Below are 21786 nucleotides of genomic sequence, written 5' to 3'. Positions count from 1 at the left end.
CAGCAAGAAGGAGCAGCCTAACACAAGAGCCTAACTAAGCTTTCCCTATGCCAGCAGCCAGGTTCTCTCCCTTTTCTAATTACTGCAGCCCATAGCCTGCCTTTGATATGAGCGACTGGAGCGGTTGCTCAGGGCGCCGGCTTCCAAGGGGGCGCCTATAGCTGGTTACCTATACTGAGGGCGCCTACACCTGATTTCTTATACTGGGGGCACCTATAGCTGGCTACCTTTACTGAGAGCACCAACACCTGGCTACCTATACTGGAGGCACCTACGACTGGCTACCTATGGGGGGGGGGGGATGGAGACCTTCAACTGACTTCCTATACTAGGGGCACCTATGCTTGGCAACCTATATTGAGGGCACCTACACATGAGATCCTATACTATGGCACCTATACCTGGCTACCTACCTATACTGAGTCTGAGGGCATTTATTTCTTTTTGGGGGGGGGGGGGAGGGGGGGCACTGCGGCTTTAACGTGTGGTGCAAATTGTCTTTCTTTGTCATTCTAAATGGGGGGGGGGCGGCTAACTGTCCCACTGATTGTTTTTATTAATATTCCTGAAAGGTTCTAGCCTTCATTTCTAAGTATATTTAAAATAATGCACTCTTTGCATCCATTTGTAGTTATTAATAGTATTTTTTCTATTATACATATGAGACGTGTCAGAGATCTGAGCATTTGGCGTGATGTGTAACAACCTCAAAAAAGGTTGAGAGCCACTGTCCTAGGAGATATCTCGGGAGAAAAGGAATTGCATATGGGCGTGTGTGTGTGTGTACGCATGCGCGAATAGGATGAAGGGGGGGCACAAAAATCAGGTTCCGCTCATGGCGCTGTGAAACCTAAGGCCGGCCCTGCTGCAGCCACACGAGTGAGTGAAATGGCTGACGCTGCCTGTGTTTTATAAGGGGGGCTCCAGGAGGGAGTGTAGCCTGATTGGCTACCCTGTGTCTGCTGACTGTGATGTAAAGGGTCAATGTTGACCCTAATGATGTAGTAAAGTTTGCATATAGTTTGCGGTTCACCGCGAACGCGAACCACCAAAGTTTGCGCAAATAAGTTTGCGGACTTACCGTTCGGGCCATCTCTACTGATGAAGCAGCTTATGCTTTGAAGCATGATGTCCAGCGTGCAGAATAAAGATGATTTTTTTTTTTACTTATATATACCTGTACCTCCTAGAAGATTGGACTATCTTACCCTTATTTACAAAGACATATAGAAACACTGTTTACCTCAGTCTTTTAGTGTTGATACATCTGCCAGTCTATGGCATTAAAGGCAGAGAATAAGCAGGGCAGCCAGGAAATTTGTATTTAATTGTATGTAATTTTAAATTAAATAAATTATGTCAGCCTCTCCAACCCTCTCACTTCAGGTTTACTGAGTTTTTTACTTGCTGATGTAAGTATACGAGTCAGCAATACCGCTAGGCACACTCCAGATGGCACTGTCTCCCCAGGAAGAAACAGAATGCAAAGTTGATTTGCTACGAGGTGAGCACTTTCTAGTGCCACGTGCGCAGTGACGTCAGGACAGGAGGTGCGAGGGACTCGCCGGACGAGGTACCGCACTCAGTGGAGGGAAGGAAGGTTCTGTGTTGTATTCCTGATTCTGACGATATTGCACCTCGCTGACTGACCCCACCCAGCCACCGGCGGTTGGTTGTAGCGGTGATCACGTGAGGTTCTGGAAGAGTTGCGGTGACAGTTGAGAAAGGTACAGTGCCGTCACAAGGCAGAACCATGACGAGGGGCGACTCGCGACACCTGCTGCTTCCTGGGATGCTGCTCATGCTGCTCGGGGCTAGCATCGTCACCGTCATCGCCACTGATGGTAAGAAGAAGCATCCCCCAGTCCTCAGCATTCCCACCATCACAGTGCCAGTGTCCCGGGTCTGTGTGCCAAGAGACCTGCAGGGTGACAGGTGGAGCGCTGCCGCAGGGCGGGGCTCAGTGCAGGGTGGGACAGGCTGCGTGTATATTGAAAGTGTCACCTGACAATATTATATATACAGTATCTATACCTGCAGAGTTCTCTCGACAACAGTACATCTGTTTCATCATGGAGATGTTATCTTTTTTCACCAAATTGTGTTCATTTACCAGTATTTTAATCGAACAGGTCAGCAGATGTAATGAAAATCCACTAACTGAGATGGTGGCTTTTTTTTCCTTGGGTGTAAAAAAATAAAATAAAAAATCCTTGTTTAATGTCAGAATTAATAGTTCACAATCATTTTGTGTTAGAAATCTGATCAGACTTTTTTAGTGCTGTATTTCACTACCAGGGAATCATGATTAGGAATGACAGTGTGCCAATCCCCTGTGTGTACTCCCCTGGAACTGCTGGAAAGTGAAACTACAGTGCGGCATAACATATAATTAACTCCTAACTTGCTATTGCCTATACAATTATCCAGTCTGCCTATGACCCAAATGTAATGCCTGGAAAAAAAAAAAAAATCTTCCTTCCTACTTGCCCTTTAAGTAATTTGTTACTGCGTGGATCGGGTTCTCTGCAGTCAGAAAGTTGGACTGCAGTGTGAATCTGCCCCTACATGGCTAAACTATGACCTGATCTGCCAAGCCTGATCGTTCCCTATCCAACTGGAATTAACTCAGATAGTGATCTGTTCCTACCCTACATGGAAAAGCATTGGTCAAACCGCAAGCATTGTACTGCTCGATCCAGTGCCATGCTACAGGCTATTGATCCCTCACTGCTCCTGACATGCCCCCCACGCACAGAGTATCTTCCAACATATGCAGTCACACTTTCAATTGATAAACTGGCCAAAGGTGGTTGAAAGTGAATTTCTTAGCTGGGCTGTGGAGTTGGTACAAAAATCGTTCGCTTCTCAGTTTATCATACCACCGACTCTAATTTACATATAGCAGCCTTGTCGATTGAAAGTATGTGACATAAAAGGCATTTCATCAATGCCAAAGCTAGCCCTTGGTAGGAGTACATGTAGAGGGTGTAGATAGGAACAAAGAGCATCAAACAGGCCCTAGGCAATCTAACTGTGGGTACGTTATGATACCCATACATGGTACAATAAAAAACGTTTTGATTTTCCTGTTTATTCGACCAAAATGATCAAATCAAATGAAAATAGAAAATAATCTCTCTTTTTTGATCAAGAAAAACAAACGATTATCCTGTTTTTTTCTATAAAAATCTGATCAAGCAAGTTAGAAAAATTGATCCAACGGAGTAATCGAATGAAATTGTACCATGTATGGGCACCTTTAGAGTGACTGCATGAAAATGAGGGGATTCTTCCTGTATCGCACATTCTTCATGCATGGTCTGAGCCAGGTTTACTTGTGATAAATAAAACACTTCTGCATTCAATGTGCATACCTTTCTCAGTGGATTCACAACAGCTATTCAGGGAATGCATATGTAGAGTACTACTTTATTATTTAATTTGTAGCCGTTCTGTACGGCTTACGTACGTTAATATTAAATGCACTTGTTTAAACAAATTACAGCTTATAAAATTGTTACTCTTTTGTAAAGTACTAAAATACTTATTAAAATGATATTTGAATGTCAGTTTGCATAATAGCTCAATTGGAGGTTGCAGTAGTGACTAGGGAAAGTCAATGTGATGCAAATAATTGTGTTAGGCCTTGTTTACATTGCGTTGCGCTCTCGCCCATGCTGAGCGATTGTTTTTTTTTTTTTTTCCTTCAAACCGTTCTGCTCTACGTGTTATAAGTGCTTTTGTAAGCGCTTTAGCAGAGCAAATATTTAAATCACTTCCTGACATCAGTCAGGAAGTGATTACTTTTCCCATGGGAATGAATAAATACAATGGGCTCTATTCACTAAGAGGCAAAAACATCGCAAAATTTTACCGCTATATTTCCGCCAGCGGTAAACTCCGCATTTTTTCCACATTCACTAATATTTTCCGCATGCGGGAAAAAAGATGCGGAAACAGGCATTATTCATGCGGGAATCATGCAGTAAAAAGGTCGCATGAAAAAGTGTTTAAAAAAAAAATATTAAAGTCCACCAAGCACAGCCCTTAAGCCTCCACACTTCATTAAAGTAAATGTGATGCGGAATATATCACCTACTATTTGTAGGTGATAAAAAATCGGTAAATAACGACGAAATGATGCGCCTGAACATTTTTGAGAATTGATTTTTTTTTTATTGCGGAAAATACCGACTTTTGCGGAAATTATTCCGCATGAATCCCGCACTTTTACCGCACTTTTTCTGCATGCGGAAATAACATGCGGAACATTTTGAGAATGTCAACTTGACGGTATTTTGGTCGCAAACTTCCCACATGTACTTTACCGCATGCGGGAAGTCTTTGAGAATAGAGCCCACTGTATTTATTACTTAAAGCGCTGGGGAAATTTTTCAAGCTCTTCGCGATTTCCCTATACCTTCCATTCGGGCCAATTCACTTTGTAAATGGTACATGCATCGCTTTTGTCAGTGGCAAGCAAACGGAATGCTGCAATGAGAAGTATCTCATTGGAAAGCATAGTGTAAGTGCTATTAGGGCGCTTAAAAAACAAAACAAAAAAAAAAACATGCCTCTAGTGTGAATGAGCCCTCTTTCCACAGATGTGTCTCTGGCTCAGGCTCTCAGATTATCATGGCAAATCTATTTCCAGGAGTTACTTTGCATTCAAAATGTTTTTCAAGGAGTTTTTTTTGCCAGTTTGACTCTTTTGGATGTTTAGCTGCATGTATCAATTTATGCAGGGTGTTACAAGATTAGCCATAAAAAAACTAGAATAATACTATCAGACTAACCAGTCAAGCTAAAATGCACTAAACCAACGCATATGCTTAGAATTGCCTCTTGCTAACTCGTAAACGAGCTCAGTGAATGAGCTAAAGGGACCCTGAAATACCTTCTTTTTTTTATATACTTACCTGGGGCTTCTACCAGCCCCCTGCAGCTGTCCTGTGCCCGTGTTGGTACTCAACGATTCTCCGGTCCCCCCGCCGTGGCTCACTTTAGTTTCTGACAGTCGATGGCCACGGCGCCTGCGCATCCCTGGCCGCACATCTCCTCATTCGCGCTCCCGTTGAGATTTTCTCGCACTGCATCGTAGACTTGTAAGTCAACAGTAACGAAAGTGAGCTGTGGTGGGGACTGGGGGATCTTTGAGTGACGGCACAGGGCGGCTGCAGGGGGCTGGCAGAAGCCCCAGGTACGTAACTTTTTTTTTTTTTTCAAAGATATTTCAGGTTTCCTTTAAAGTACATATAGTGGAAATCTGGACAGTTTATGGTTATATATTTGAGGGGGAGGGGGGGGTGAGACACCCCCCCCCCAGAGCTACTTAAGTTATTTTATAGAAATCCTTTTATACCAATACTATAATCCAGCTAAAGGGATCTCTGAACATGGTTACAGAATTAGTGAATCTACATCTGATTTAAGAGTCAGAATGGGAGCTCTGCCAAGAGGCGTCTCCCATTTATTTTTTATTATTATTTATAAAGCTCCAACATATTCCGTGGCGCTGTACAATGTAAGAAAACAAACAAGGGATACATAATGATACAGACAATTATATACATCAAATATGAACACTGATACAAAATACAGCTCTGCTGATTACAATATTACAATTGCAAATTTAACATGATGACTAAAATGTATAAATGTCTAACAGAGTGCAAGCAATTTAATTAATAACATTCCATGACACAAAAGGGTGAGAGCCCTGCCCTTGCGAGCTTACAATGTAACGGAATGGGGTGGAAACAAGAGGTGGGGGAAGTATACGATATATGTACAGGCAGTGTGTAATTAGGTTATTTAGTGGGTGCATGGCCTAAGCTAGAGAAAATGCTTGTCGGAAAAGGTGGGTTTTGAGGGAGCGTTTAAAGATTTCAAAGGTAGGAGAGGGACGGATGTGCTGTGGAAGGGCATTCCAGAGGGGTGAGGCACATGAGAAGTCTTGTGAATGTGAGGAGGTAATTGTAGAAGAGGAGTAATTGTAGAAGCTCGTGTGCAGATCTGAGATTGCGGTTGGGTTGGTATTTGGAGACTAGTGAGCAGGGCTGTGGAGTCGGTCTAAAAATCCACCGACTCCGACTCCTCAGTTTAGGATGACTCCGACTCCACGACTCCGACTCCTCTAATTTGCATATTACAATTTTGTTGATTAAAAGTATGTAACATGAAATTTGTCTCTTAACTGCCAATGCTTAGGAATTTTACAAGACAACTGAAGTGAGAAGGATATGGAGACTACTATATTTATTCCCTTTAGACTAAAACTAGTCCTTGGTAAGAGTACTTGTAAAAGGTACAAACCGGAACAAAGAACATCTATCAGGCCCTAGGCAATGTAAGTGTGGGTACATGTAAGAATGATGTGCAGGTACTCTGCAAGGGAATGAGGAGATTGTAAACAGACAACACCTCTGCGTTCAATGTGCACAGCATTCTCAGTGGATTCCCTGCAGCTCTGTGGGGAGTGCATATGTAGAGTATAGTACTACTGTGTAACAAAGTAAACCTGAGACAGATGAAATTAAAGTTTTATACATACCTGGGGCTTCCTCCAGCCGCCTTCAGGATAATCAGTCCCTCGTTGTCCTCCTCCACCACCTGGATCTTCTGCTATGAGTCCAGGTACTTGAGCCAGTCAGGCGTAGTGCGCATGCACACACTCCGCCGCCAGGAGCATACTACACCTGTGCAGCACTATTGCGCAGGTGCAGAATGTTCCTGGCTGTGGGAGCGGCATGCGCCGGACAGCGCTGACTGGCTGAATTACCAGGACTCATAGCAGAAGATCCTGGTGGTGGAGGACAGCGAGGGACTGATTAGCCTGAAGGGGGCTGGAGGAAGCCCCAGGTATGTATAAAACTTTACTTTTCATCCGTCTCAGTTACCCTTTAATTTGTAGTCACCAAACCAAATTTTAATAACAGATCACATTATTTGATTTCATCAGCAAAGGGAGTGCATACATTTGCATAAATCAGAATCGACGCAGAATTATTTCCATCTCGCTGACCATCTCTATTAGTGACACGGCTACACATCAGGCTTTATTCTTACAGCATAGATGTTATTTAGTATATATAAGAGATTCCTGTGTACACATCATATATACAGTCACAATCAGATATGTATATCTGACCTTAAAAATACAGGGACTGCTTTATTGAAGCAGCACAAGTAACTAATTTTGATTGGTTTATTTCATTTTTGTGAACTAAGCACAGCTATTACTGTATATATACTGTATATATACATTATTTTTAATGACTATTATCTGAGAAATAGAACATTTTATCATATTTTCTATTTTAATTACAGTTACAAATTAATTAGGAGTCGGAGTCGGTGTATTTTTTCCCGACTCCGACTCCAGGCACCCAAAATTGCCCGACTCCACGACTCCGACTCCACGACTCCGACTCCACAGCCCTGCTAGTGAGGAGATGTACAAGGGAGAGAGTTGGTGGAGAGCTTTGTAGGTTAGGGTTAAGAGTTTGAAGTGAATCCTCTCGTTAATTGGTAGCCAGTGAAGAGCTTGACAGAGAGGAGCAGCAGAGGAAGAGCGAGAGGAGAGATGACTAAGTCGAGCAGCAGAGTTCAGTACAGAATTGAGCAGTGCTAGTCGGTTAGTTGGAAGTCCACCAAGCAATATTGCAATTGTCCAATCGAGATATAATAAGAGCATGTACTAACATTTTGGTTGTGTCATGGGAGAGAAAAGGTCGGATACGTGCAATTTTTTTGAGTTGGAGATGACAGGAGCTGGTTAGGGAGTTAATGTGAGGAATAAATGAGAGAGAAGAATCAAATATAACCCCTAAACACCGTGCTTTGGGAACTGAAGTTATAGATGTGGTGTTAACATGTATTGTAATATCAGGCAAAGAGGTGTGTAAGAAACTATATGCTTCTCTCGGCAACACACCTTTATTCCGGCACCAGCAACTCATTAGTAAGAGCTGCAAACATGACTCTCATCACAGCAAAACAGCATAGGAGATAGAACTTCTTTAGGCGTCTTCCAAGTTACAAAGTGTTTATTCAGTAAACAGATATACAGATACAGTTCGTTACATCTTAGCAAAGCAGATTATTCTGTAGTAAGTCTTTTGCATTACAGCTTCTTGATTCCCTTGCATGGAATCAGGTTTCTTCTTATGTCTATCCTACGTTACATCTAACTACCTAGCCCTGAGGCCTGCCTACCTAATATATACAGCATACGTTATATCAGATTACATAAATAAAGGAAAGTAAATAGGGTTCCAGTCAGTAGATAGAGAGCGTGAAAGCAAGAGTGCACTCTGTTGGCCCATCATGAACCTTAAAGGGATACTTAAGTCAAGGGGGAAAAATGAGTTTAACTCACCTGGGGCTTTCCTCAGCCCCCTGCAGCCGATCGGTGCCCTCGCAGCCCCGCTCAGATGCTCCTGCACCCGCCGGCGAACACTTCCGGTTTGGCCGTCACCGGCCGACAGGCATGGAAACGCAAGTGATTCTCCGCGTTCCCAGCCATAATATCGCCCCCTATGCTGCTATTGCGGCCAGGAGGCCGCAATAGCGGCATAGGGGGAGCTATTGTGGCTGGGAATGCGAAGAATCACTCGCGTTCCCATGCCTGTCGGCCAGTGACGGCGAAACCGGAAGTCGCCGCCGGCGGGTCCAGGAGCATCAGAGCGGGGCTGCGAGGGCACCGATCGGCTGCAGGGGACTGAGGAAAGCCCCAGGTGAGTTAAACTAATTTTTCCTCCTTGACTTAAGGTTCACTTTAATACTGACCAGGAAAGCGTTAACTGTGTCATCATCTGAACCATTACCCTAAACCTATAATTGGTTCAGATCCCTCATAGGGTAATGACACACACCTACTCAATTAATATTCCGAGTGTCCTCTACTCTACATACAAAGAATGCCATGTTTGGTAAATATTGGCCTCTGTTTTCCCCTTTGCAGTCTGAAAGTCGGTACATTTTGAACAGATAGTGTTCCTGTCCTTCGGACGAGGACAATCTGCTTCTGGTAAAGGATTTAATAATTTCTCTCCGAGAAATTATGCTGAAAGAGACCCTGTGCAAATCAAGCCTTTCAACTAACTCAGTTCAAATAACTGAGGCCTACATATAATACTTAAATTATAACAAGGTGGACAGGGATGGTGGAAAGACTATTAGTTCAGTTTTATTCATATTAAGTTTTAAGAAGCGAGAGGACATGAAAGGAAATAGTGGACAGGCAGTCGGGAACCCGTGTGAGGAGGGAGTTGAGGTCTGGGGCATATAGGTGGTATTTAAAACCAAATGAGTTGATTAAGTTACCAAGACCATGCATGCAGATGGAGAAGAGGAGGGGACCGAGGACAGAGCCTTGAGGTACCCCTACAGACAGACTGTGAAGAGGAGGCCTGATCTGAATAAGAAACAGTGAAAGACCTTCCAGAGAGGTAAGAAGATATCCAGGAGAGAGCAAGGTCCTTTTAGATGAAAGGATCTGTAGGAGTAGAGTGTGGTCGACAGTGTCGAATGCTGATGACAGATCTAGAAGGATTAGTATGGAATAATAGCCTTTGGATTTAGCTGTAAGGAGATCATTAGCTACTTTGGTGAGGGCTGTTTCTGTCGAGTGGTTTGACCGGAAGCCAGACTGGAACTGATCAAGCAAGGAATTTGCAGATAAATACTGACTTAGTTCAGCATGAATGTGGCGTTCAAGTAATTTAGATGCAAATGGGAGAAGTGACACTGGGCGGTAGTTAGCAAGTTCGGTGGGGTCTAGAGATGGTTTTTTAAGTAGTGGTGTTACAACAGCCTTCTTGAGTGAGGATGGAAAAATTCCAGTGGAGAGGGATAGGTTAAACAGCGATGTTAGGGCAGGGATGAGGGATGTGGATAGCTGTGGAATGAGATGTGATGGGATAGGATCCAAAGAACAGGTGGTTAGATGGGATTTGGAGATAAGAGAAAAGAGCAAATGTTCGGAGAGTGGAGAAAAACTGGAAAGAGAGCAGTCAACAAGAGGAGTGGAGATGGAGTTTGATGTCTGCATGGGGGGGGGGGGGGGGGGTCGTCTGATATTTGGTACCCATTTGTGTTTGTTTTTATTTATTCTAATGTATTATTTGAGGGCATTGACATGACCTGCATGTGAAAAAAAAGTTAGCATGAAGGTGATATCTCTTCTGCAAGGTCGCTCCATGGATGATGCCTGTGGGAGGAGCAGGAAATCATAATTTTCCCATCTCCAGGTTATGTATAGATATGCCAGCACATAGCTGTGGAAGTGCAGTCTTTGGTCGAGCACTAATTTGCAGAAGTGGAAAGGTTAAAGCAATCCACCTTCACTTAACAGCATGCCTTGCATTCCTTGGTTGCTCTTAATAGCAGCCAGCTAGATCTCTTGTTTACTTGTTAAAATGAGAAGTGTCACAAACGTACTATGCAATAACACAAGGTCTGAATGGATGTCCGATGATTGTAATACTGATTGCACTTGCATTTGAGTATTTCACTTCTCTCTGTTCCTAGCTGATCTTAATTCTTACAAGTAAAGGCATGCAAAGTTAAAAACAGGCACTTGTGCATTTCAGAAAAAGTCAAGTTCATGGTTGTTAGCTACTGACCACAAATGGTGAATAAAGCTCATTTAGTCATTGACAATTACTCAGCAGAGAAAGAACAACTCTTAAGGGGCCCATACACTCAGCCGATTTTCTGGCCGATCGTTCGATCAAAATCGATCGGTGGATTGCAAATCGGTTGGCCGATCGGCCGATTTCGATGGATTTCCATCAAACTAGCAAGGTGCAAAATCTAGGTCTATCTGTTGAGATTGCTTATCATTTTGCATTGGCCCTAATAGAAATCTGATGGCAAAAAATGCCATCAGATCGATTTTCAATAGATTTCAAACTGAAATCTATTGGAATTCTATCCTAGTTAAAAATTGTTCCTAAAACACATCAGATAAGAAATCTATCTGATGATCTATCTGCTACTAATCTGATGAGTGTATGGGCACATTTAAAGGAATACTATTGATACCCAAGTGTTCTAAAATGACAGTGTGCAAATAATGTCTAGTAGCTGTGTAAACCTTTTCCTACTTTCCATGTTAAATATCAGAGGCAAAAACTGTAATTTATTGAGGGTAGGATTTAGCTATATTGGGACAAATCAATTGCAGAAGGGGTGCATGCTTCAATGCACAGCCAGAGTTGCATATCAGACTACAGAAAGCAAATATCAAACATATTAAACTCTGAAAGCAAAAACAGTATGAAATGCTGTGAGAATTAGTTACATTTCCTCTGCTCTCTTCAGACACTTCAGTCAGAAACACAGGACACAGGAGCTGCAGCTGTTGGGAGCTCTCTTCTCTGTCACACACAGAGCTACACATAGAGTTAACTGATCAAGTGTGAGGGGAATTTCCCCTCTCCTCATGGCTCAGTCAGCTGTCAGTTTTGGCATCAGTAAACTTTGAAAGTATTTTGCCAACAGTAAACAAAGAAGTTGCTACTAAAATGTATACACCAGTATTTAGCAGCACTTCCCAAACAATTCCTGTGTCAATTGAAAAAAATATGTGAATCGATAGTATTCCTTTAAGTACATTCTGTTTAATACTAGTTAAACTCAAAATTGTATTTGTTGCCACAGCACACAACCCCAAAAGAGGCAGTCCTCAGGGCGAGCTGGATATTGGCAAGGCAGAAGTGGTATTTGATAAATGCTTATATTTTGTATTGGGTCCCTGTTATACTGCACCCGTATATGAGTATCTATTTATTATTGTACTCATTGAAGTTTTAAAATTACAGTTAATGGAAGGCAAATGTTTCCTATTCTTTTGGATATGATGCAATATGTGAGGAACTTAGGTCCATACATAAGATATTGATGGACCCACCTTTTCCGACAAGCATATTCTCTAGCTTAGGCCATGCACCCACTAAATAACCTAATTGCGCACTACCTGTACATATACTGTATACTTCCCCACCTCTTGTTTCCACCCCATTCCTTTAGATTGTAAGCTCGCAAGGGCAGGGCTTTCACCCTTTTGTGTCATGGAATGTTATTAATTTAATTGCTTGCACTCTGTTAGACATTTATACATTTTAGTCATCATGTTAAATCAAATTGTAATCAGCAGTGCTGTATTTTGTATCAGTGTTCATATTTGATGTATATCATTGTCTGTATTATTATGTATCCCCTGTTTGTTTTTCTTACATTGTACAGCGCCACGGAATATGTTGACGCTTTATAAATAAAAATAATAAGTGAAGATTGGTTCATGACTAGATAGAAGCTTGTTGGGCATTGATTGTAACATTTGAGAATATTGTTGGTGTTCGAATTTGGAACATCGTTCCTAATTCTCTTGAACCCCATGCTTCAGACTCTGTGGACAGGGTCAGGGGGAGTTAATTTACTTGCATTTCATGGTGTGTTTCATGTGACTCCATACTTCCTCCTTCCAAAGCCAATTGGAAGAAAAATCGTAGTCACGCGAAGTGCAAGTAAGTGAACGCCTCCTGACCCGCGTACGAGAAAGAACGGCGCTGGGGACTTGGGCGCAGGATTCAGCCGGTATATGGCTGATACTGCTGTTGCACAAGTCCCGGCCGTATTAAATACTATTCCCGGCTGTCCGTCCCAGGAAGGCTTTAAACAGTGGAAGTCGGCTCAGGGAAAGGTTAACCTAATGGAAGTGGACCTGACCAGGAAATATCTTCTCAGGCAGACTCACCGCATATTTGAACAGGGGAATCACTGTGGCAGTCTCCTGACGTGGTTAGCCAGAGACCAGATAGCTAAAACCAGCATACCACTAGTTGTGGACAATGCGGGTGTGACCCATACTACGCCCCCTGAAATCAATAATACGTTCAGAGAATATTACATGGACCTGTACTCCTCCAGAGCCCACTACACTCTACAGGAGCTTATGGAATATCTTGGGGGGGGGGGTCCCTCTCCCACGACTGCAAGCGGAACAAAAAAACCTCCTAGACGGGGATATTACAGAAGACGAGGTTGAAATGGCCATCGCTAGTATGCAAACAGGTAAAACACCTGGATTAGACGGTATTCCTGCGGAATACTACAAGATGTACAAGGAAGAAATAAGCTCAACGCTCGCTACACTATTTAATTCCATGCAGAACGACTGCCCACTACCGGATTCCATGAAAACCGCCCTTATAGTGGTAATTCCCAAGAAAGATAAAGATCCTACCCGATGTGCCTCCTATCGACCAATCTCCCTACTTAATGTAGACATTAAAATATTGGCCAAAGTCCTAGCCAGGAGACTGGTCCAGGTGATTGAAACACTTATTCACCCAGATCAGACGGGTTTTATGCCTGCCAGGGGTACGGACATCAACCTGAGAAGACTGCATACCCACCTATCTCTGCCAAGGGACGGCTCTGGGGATAGAGTCATCGCAACGCTAGATGCCGAAAAGGCTTTTGACTCGGTTGAGTGGCCGTACCTCTGGGAGGCTCTCCACCTGTATGGGATAGGAGAAAAATTCATTAAATGGGTGAGGCTGATGTATGATTCTCCAGCTGCTAGAATCAAAACTAACGATACAATTTCTGATCCATTTCCACTTCGCAGGGGTACCCGACAGGGATGCCCCCTGTCACCTCTTTTATTTGCGCTCGCAATCGAGCCAGCAGCCATCCAAATCCGTCTAGCGGAGGGGGTGGTGGGGCTTAGAGTGGGGAGATTGGTTGAGAAGGTGGCACTCTACGCGGATGACATGCTTCTATTTCTCAATGATGCGGACTCATCCCTAACAGCAGCGTTGCAAATTCTTAATCTCTTCGGGGTCTACTCCGGAATCCGTATCAACTGGGGTAAGTCCCTTCTATTTCCCATAGACAAAGAAATTGCTTCCCAACCCCCCCATCCTCAGCTCAGTTGGGTATCCAGCTTTAAATACCTAGGCATTATTATAGATGGGAACCTCAGCAACTATATTACACTTAATGTCCAACCAGTTCTAGATCACTACTCTCGCAAGGCCCAGGCCTGGAAAACTCTTCCTCTCTCAGTCGTGGGACGGGTCAACCTCCTCAAGATGTTGTTCCTGCCAAGATTCAATTATGTGTTTAGACAGTCCCCTGTCTGGATCCCATTGTCTTTCTTCCAAAGGATAGACCGAGTCACCTCTGGCTTCATATGGGGTGGGGGTGCTCCACGTCTCTCGCTCTCCGCCCTGCAGCTCCGCCTCGATGGTGGAGGTCTTGCCCTCCCGAACCTCAGGAAGTATTTCTTGGCCTCTCTCCTGGTAACCATCCGCTGGTGGTTTTCCCAGGATGAACGCAACACGGCAGTGGTACTGGAGGCTGCAGTTATGGGATCCTATGAGGCCCTGACAAACCTCCCCTTTAGAGGGACCAACAAATACTCTCTGATCACAGCCCCCATGGAAGCTACCATCAGAGCCTGGGAGGTTGCTAGGGCTGGGCGGCGGGATCCGGGCACCCTCTCCCCATACACCCCTCTTTGGGGCAACCCGCATCTTCCTCATTTCACCTCTATCCCAGACCCACAGGCCTGGGCGAGCAATGGAATTAAGCAAATAACGCATCTTGCTCCATCAGGTACCCTGCTCACATTTGCCCAACTAAAATCTAAATTTGGCCTACCAAATAATATGCTTTTCCGATATTTTCAGGTCCGCCATGCTTGGCAGCAGCAGTTCCCTGGCCGCTGGACCTGGGATTCAGACTGTATAGAGGGCCCTCTCATAAGGCAACATTTAGACAGACCTTTATCCGAGCTGTACTCCAGGTTAATCCCTCAGTCTATACCCAGGCTAGCTAAAGCAAGAGAGAAGTGGGAGGTGGATGTGGGTCCCCTTGAAGACGGCGAATGGGAGGAGGTGCTATCTAGTATGGAGGGAGTTACAATATCAGCTACTGATAAATTCTTACACCTTAAACTGACTTACAGAATCTACCGTACTCCCATTCAATTGCATGCAATCTTCCCGGAGAAGTCTGAAATATGCCCTAAATGCCAGAGGGAAGAGGGAGATTTCTTCCATATGATATGGTCCTGTGATAAACTGCAAGCATATTGGGGTATGGTAGCTAAAACTATAACGGAAGTTATGGGGGAGAGGATTGTGACGGACCCCAAATCTCTTCTCCTGGGTCTTTACACTGACGCCACTCTATCCAATCACCAGATTACACTGGTCAAGATCCTTTGTTTGTATGCCCGGCGGGAGCTCTTCTTCAAATGGTTCTCTGAACAGCCCCCTGCTAAGAATGCATGGTTCAAAAGAATAAATAAAGCTATGATCTGGTATAAACTTACTTACCTCAACAGGAAATGTCCCCTGAAATTTGATAAAATCTGGCTCCAATGGTCCGAGTACATGTCTTCCCACACACCTGATACTGTGGTTTAATAACATATGATTATCGCCTAACGGTGGGGTCAACCCCTTGGCTTCCTCATAATCTCCTCTTGTCAGCATGATGCACTAGGGAAAGGGTGGGGGGAGGGAGGGTTAGGGTGGGGGGGGGGGGGTTGTTCTGGTGCTCTCACCAGTGTTGTATCTTTTATATGTTCAAAATCAATAAAATTTGACTGTCAAAAAAAAAATACTATTCCCCCTCCAGGCCGCCATGGATAGTGGGGAATGAAATAATTCGGCTTCCAGCAATTGCTGGAAGCCGAATTATTACATTTTAAAAGTAACTTCAGCTCCGTCTTCTGACGGCGCTGAAGTTACACCCTGTGCCTGCTATAGCCGTAATTCCTATTATGGCCTATGGTGGCGCCGGCTGCGCCCAAATCTCCTGCGCTGGTTTCAGCGTGTTCGCCTGACCCTGTCTACATGCAGGTTCAGTGCTGAAGTGTGGTGTTTTGATGTATTTGGAATGATGTTCCAATTTCAAACACCAACGCTGTTTGTTTAAGACCTTCTAGCATGGCTCGGACAGCGCAGACCTTCTAGCCTGGCTCGGACAGCGCAGACCTTCTAGCCTGGCTCGGACAGCGCAGACCTTCTAGCCTGGCTCGGACAGCGCAGACCTTCTAGCCTGGCTCGGACAGCGCAGACCTTCTAGCCTGGCTCGGACAGCGCAGACCTTCTAGCCTGGCTCGGACAGCGCAGACCTTCTAGCCTGGCTCGGACAGCGCAGACCTTCTAGCCTGGCTCGGACAGCGCAGACCTTCTAGCCTGGCTCGGACAGCGCAGACCTTCTAGCCTGGCTCGGACAGCGCAGACCTTCTAGCCTGGCTCGGACAGCGCAGACCTTCTAGCCTGGCTCGGACAGCGCAGACCTTCTAGCCTGGCTCGGACAGCGCAGACCTTTTTCTGATATTTTTTTTTTCCTTTGGGTGGAAGGTTGCTTATTGTAGAGCTGCCATAGTGCTGAAGTTTTGATCTAATTGCAATCAGGTGAATGTGAACTGTGTAAACAAAAGGTGTGGGGCAGAGTATCAAGTTTGCTTCTCCTGTACAGCTTGCTTCATATACTCTACCGATTTTGTTTAGATGGCGATGATATCTATGTATCTCCAAAAGTAGTGAGAACAGCACTTTTTACATTTACAAGAATTAAAGGAGAAAACCTGACTGAATGGAGTAGTGATTGAGGCAGTGATGAAGGGGGTACCTGTAATTCCCAGCGTACTTTATTTGGTTTATACGGTTGATTCCTTAGCTGCACAGATCATTGCTTAGCTTGTCTATATTCAGTTATGTGCACGAGATGAGTTTGTTTCATTTATTATGCTGGTATGGTCTTTTATAGACTCCTTGTTGTCCACAGGAAGTGGGATGGCAAGACCTCATTTTCTGAACAAGAATCATCCAGCTTGGTGGTCTTTCATATGATAGGTGTACTAAAACAGGCAAGCACTGCTGTAATTTTTTCCCCATCCTTTTAAAATGTTATTAGTTTGCCTACAGTGTTCTCCCCAGAAATTTTTGCCAGCCGGGTGGCATGAAAAAGTAGCCGGGTGGGGCGACATGACAAAATGCAGGGCCGGCACTATTCTGCTTACAGCAGAGCAGGATGTGAGCCAATGACAGCTGGGTATTCACCAAAACTAGCCGGGTGCAAAGAGCCTGGGGAGAACACTGGCCTAATAAAGCATAGTAAAGATGACTATATGAAAGTCCAGTCATTTAGGCTTGTGCCTCATGTGTTTTTTTTTAAACTCTAGATTTTGAATGGGAAAAATATTAGCCTAGTACAGTAGGATCTTGTTATAGTAAACTATAATATAGTAAACCTCTGGATATAGTAAACTAAGTCCTCAGGTCCCAGCAAATGGGTCTGTTTAAATAAATATACAATGTATGACCAATTCTGATGTACAGTAGTAAACGTCTGATATAGTAAACTGCTTTTCCTGTTTCCTTTGAGTTTTCTATAAAGGGATGCTACTGTAGTACCTAAAGATGGAAGGTTCTGAACTGGGCTGCCTGGGCATATGGAGGATTGCTTATTTATTTCCTTTTTTAAACACTACCATTTGCCTGGCAGTCCTTCTGATCTCTCTGGCTGGAGTAGTGTCTGGATTACACACATAAATAGGGCAGCCTCCATATCATCTCAGTTTAGGTGTCCTTAAGGGGTCTGCACCTCAAAATGTGATTAGTGGTCTGTCAAGTATTATCTCATAGACCATGAATTTCCTTTGCAAGAGTTTACGGTCTCAAAGGACCAATAGATTTTCTACCAAGCTTTCACAATTGTTTGTTTTGCTGCCATAAAGATGTCCTTAGATAACAAGCTTTCGTAAATTTTATGAGTCGCGCTGATTTAAAATGTAACACTGGAACTGCAAATGTAGTACAGTATTCTCTACATCTTGGATCAGACGTGTGTGAGCCAGGAATAGGTCCAGACAATATGGTAAATGTCGTGCTTTGCATCAAAGTCTGTAGCATTGATTGGGGCAACCTGTCTGTAGACTGGCTAGCCTGCAAGAAACAAAATAGGACTATGGATGGATTCTATGGCTTTATTTATCGAGATGCCAGAGATAGTTTTTCTGGCGTCTTTCCACTCCTCCATATGATTTGAACGGAGGAAGCTCTGCCTCCCATTTCTGTACATAGGAATGTGTAATGCTTCCTGCAGCTTTCATAGCCACATCCCAAAAGTTGGTAAGTGAATTGGCTACCCCTAAAAGTGGCATTAGACAATATTAGGGATATGAGACTGACTGACTGTGGTAGGGATCACATTTTGAGAGTCTCTCCAATCCTTTTTCCCCTCAACCATGTCCCGTTCCCCCCCCCCCCCCAGCATTGTGTGGCTTGGGGGGGGGGGGGGGGGTGATTGGGAATCTGTGGCAGCAGCAGGGATTCAGAGGTTCTGTACCTCCTTGCATTTTTAAGCAAGGAGGTGACCCAGCATCAGAGGTGAGGCCAGCGCCAGCTCGTGTGCTGTAGCTCCACACCCTTCACATGCACCATACAATTTCATCATTACGTGGTGCTGGAAGGGATCCACATTGAAGTTCACTTTTGGCAGCTGCACGTCTAGTAATCAACCCAAATGTACCCACGTAATTTTTACATTATGTGGCACAGTGGCAGGGAATGGGGCCAGCTGCGATCAGTCTGACACTTTGATTTGAAGGGGCTGCCACTGTTTCTGATTTTATCCGACAAAAGGGCCATCTAGTGACTGCAAGTTTTTCTGTGTTGGACTATATCCTACATTGGTTCTACAAAGGAAAATGCCAATGCTAGATATAGTCTGACGTAGGATTGGAAAGGGTTAACCATGTTTAATCTGACCGGGTCTGAATGTTTCAGACACAAGTAAACCATTCCTTTATTGGAGATATACCCAGCTGAATATAGCTGTTGCTCCCATATGTAGACCCTGGTTAGCTATTAACCATCACTCTCAAGTAACTGGCAACTTCACGCGGGCCATGGGGTGTGCCTCTCTCCCTCTATTTCAGCATTGCTGAGCAGTGCACAGCAGAAAAGCCATACCATAACTCCAGGTGTACTGCAGCATCCTCTGTAGGCTCTGATGTGTCACAATACCTGCATCAGATCATGTGATGCATCAGGAGCTATACAGTGTATGCAGCAGCACAGCTGGCACCTGTAAAGAGAGAAGACAAGACAGCACCTGGAGTTAGTGTTTTCCACTAGAGATGTCGCGAACCCGCAGGTTTTGGTATGCGAAGTTGCAAAAAGTTCGCGAACCGCAATAGACTTCAATGGGCAGGCGAACTATCAAAACTACAAACACTAATTCTGGCCACAAAAGTGATGGAAAAGATGTTTCAAGGGTTCTAACACTTGGAGGGGGGCATGGCGGAGTGGGATACGCGCCAAAAGTCCAGGGGGAAAAAAATCCGGATTTGATGCACAGCAGGGTTTTAAGGGCAGAAATCACATTGCATTGCTAAAGTGGAGACATAAAGTACTTTAAAACATCTTGCATGTGTATACATCAATCAGGTAGTGTAATTAGTGTACTGCTTCACACTGACAGACCAAACTCACTGTGTAACACACCGCAAACAGCTGTTTGTGTAGTGACGGCCATGCTGGACTGGTGCGCACACTGGTGAGAGTCCAAGAGAGGGCGATTTTTACTCCCATATGGTCAGGCTGAGGTAGCTCAATGACAGAACAACAGTGACGGAGTGTCCAGCTGATCGAATTTAGTCTGTCCACAATGAAGTAATGACCTTATTATCTTGGGTCAGGTGTGCCTCCCCAACACACTCATATAACCGTTCATTGCTTCATTGTGATACGCAAGCCCCTTCACCGTGGCAAGGTAATGATCACAAAGGGAAATTGACACATGTACATGCCTTTTGTTTTGTTGTTGCAGCCGCAGTGCAGCCAGAAAAATTAGGCAGGCATGTACACGCACTAGAAAAATTTTACTTCTCACTGACAATGCCTCCAGTTGCGCTGAAGGGCCTTTCTGACAGGATGCTTGAGGCAGGGCAAGCCAGAAGTTGGATGGCAAATTGTGACAGCTCTGGCCACAGGTCAAGCCTGTGCACCCAGTAGTCCAGGGGTTCATCGCTGCTCAGAGTGTCTATAATCCGCACTTAAGGCCAGGTAGTCGGCTACCTGCCGGTCGAGACGTTGGTGGAGGGTGGATCCAGAAGGGCTAAGACGAGGTGTTGGACTAAAGAATGTCCGCATGTCTGACATCACCATGAGATCGCTAGAGCGTCCTGTCCTTGCCTGAGTGGACAAGGGAAGAGAAGGAAGAATACTGGCAGTGGCACCTTTATTCCGTTGTGCTGTGACATCACCCTTAAACGCACTGTAAAGCATAGTGCCCAAATTGTGTTGCAAGTGCTGCATCCTTTCAGCCTTGTGGTTATTTGGTAACATCTCTGCCACTTTGTGCTTATACCGTGGGTCTAGTAGCGTTGTCACCCAGTACAGGTCACCATCTGCACAAGACACCATCTGCACAAAGTTGGATGCCGACGTACTAGCCATCTCGTCTTGCTCTTCCTCAGTGTTGTCAGGTAAGTTCTCCTCCTCCCCCTAGCCACGAACAATACCATGGGAAAGGTGAACAGCACAAGCCCCCTGCGACGCCTGTTGCGGTTGTTCTTCCGCCTCCTCCTTAAAAAAAAACAAAAACCCTCATCTGACTCCTCCTCCCCCCTCCTCTATGATGCCGCAGGTGTTAATGATGCCACAGGTGATGTTTCCCATGACTCTTCTTCCTCTTACTGTTCACACTCCTCTACAGCTTGACCCACCACTCTACGCATGGCACGTTCCAGGAAGAAAGCATATGGGATCAAGTCGCTGATGGCGCCTTCACTGCAAATTGCCAGGTTTGTCACCTCCTCAAACGGACGCATGAGCCTGCAGGCATTGCGGATGAGTGTCCAGTACTTCGGCCAGAAAATGCCCAGCTCCCCAGAGCATGACCTTTCACTGTAGTTGTACAGATACTCGTTGATGGCTTTCTCCTGTTGTAGCAGGCGGTCATACATGAGGAGCATTGAATTCCAGCAAGTCGGCTATCACAAATCAAGCACCTCACCTGCAAGTTGTTTCTCCGCTGTTAATATCGGCCAAGCGCGCCATGGCCGTCTAGGAACGCCTGAAATGACCACACACCTTCCTGGACTGCTTTCAGACCTCCTGTAAGCCAGGTACTTGGACACAAATCTTTGGATTATAAGAGCAAGCACATGTGCCATGCAGGGTACATGTGTCAACTTTCCCAAACTCAAAGCCGACAAGAGATTGCTGCCGTTGTCATACACCAGGATGCCGATCTATCTCCAGTTGGTGCGGGGTCAGCCACTGAGCCACCTGTTTTTTCAGAGCAGCCAGGAGAGCTGCTCCAGTGTGACTCTCGGCTTTGAGGCAAGACGTCCACGATGGCGTGACACCGTCGTACCTGGCATGCAGCATCGGCCCTGGGGAGCTGGGGGTGTGTAGTTGGAGAGGAGATTGCAGCACCAGTAGAGTGGCACTGCCACTCAGCTGAGAAGGACGACAGCGAAGAGGATGTAGCAGGAGAAGGAGAGGAGGTGGCAGCAGGCCTGCCTGCAAGCTGTGCAGGTGTCACAACTAGGTCTGTTGCACAGCCACCTACTACTTCCTGCTTGCCAGCAGTCACCAGGTAGACCTAATGTGCCGTATAAGTAATGTATCTGCCCTGACCGTGCTTTGCAGACCACGCATCCGTGGTCAGATGGACCCTTGACCCAACGCTGTGTTCCAGAGATGACACTACTTGCCTTTCAACATCACGGTACAGTTT

The 21786-nt window shown here is 44.9% G+C and overlaps 1 protein-coding gene across 2 annotated transcripts in view; it reads left to right on the top strand.

Annotated features, from left to right (window-relative positions):
• The first annotated feature begins 1522 nt into the window (after positions 1-1522).
• The window catches only part of CD164 (CD164 molecule), a 104688-nt gene continuing 84424 nt past the window's right edge, over positions 1523-21786 (top strand). The window contains exon 1 of one of the 2 annotated variants that reach the window (XM_068279445.1): positions 1523-1844. In XM_068279445.1, coding sequence (XP_068135546.1) covers positions 1754-1844 — 91 coding nt within the window. In that variant the 5' untranslated portion in view covers positions 1523-1753. The remainder of the gene's footprint in view (positions 1845-21786) is intronic. The other variant, XM_068279444.1, reaches the window with a different exon arrangement.

This window comes from Hyperolius riggenbachi, chromosome 4 (genome assembly GCF_040937935.1).
Source record: "Hyperolius riggenbachi isolate aHypRig1 chromosome 4, aHypRig1.pri, whole genome shotgun sequence".
Classification (NCBI taxonomy): Eukaryota; Metazoa; Chordata; class Amphibia; order Anura; family Hyperoliidae; genus Hyperolius; species Hyperolius riggenbachi.
The sequence above is the reverse complement of the archived record's forward strand: the minus strand, read 5'-3'. Positions and strand labels throughout refer to the sequence as shown.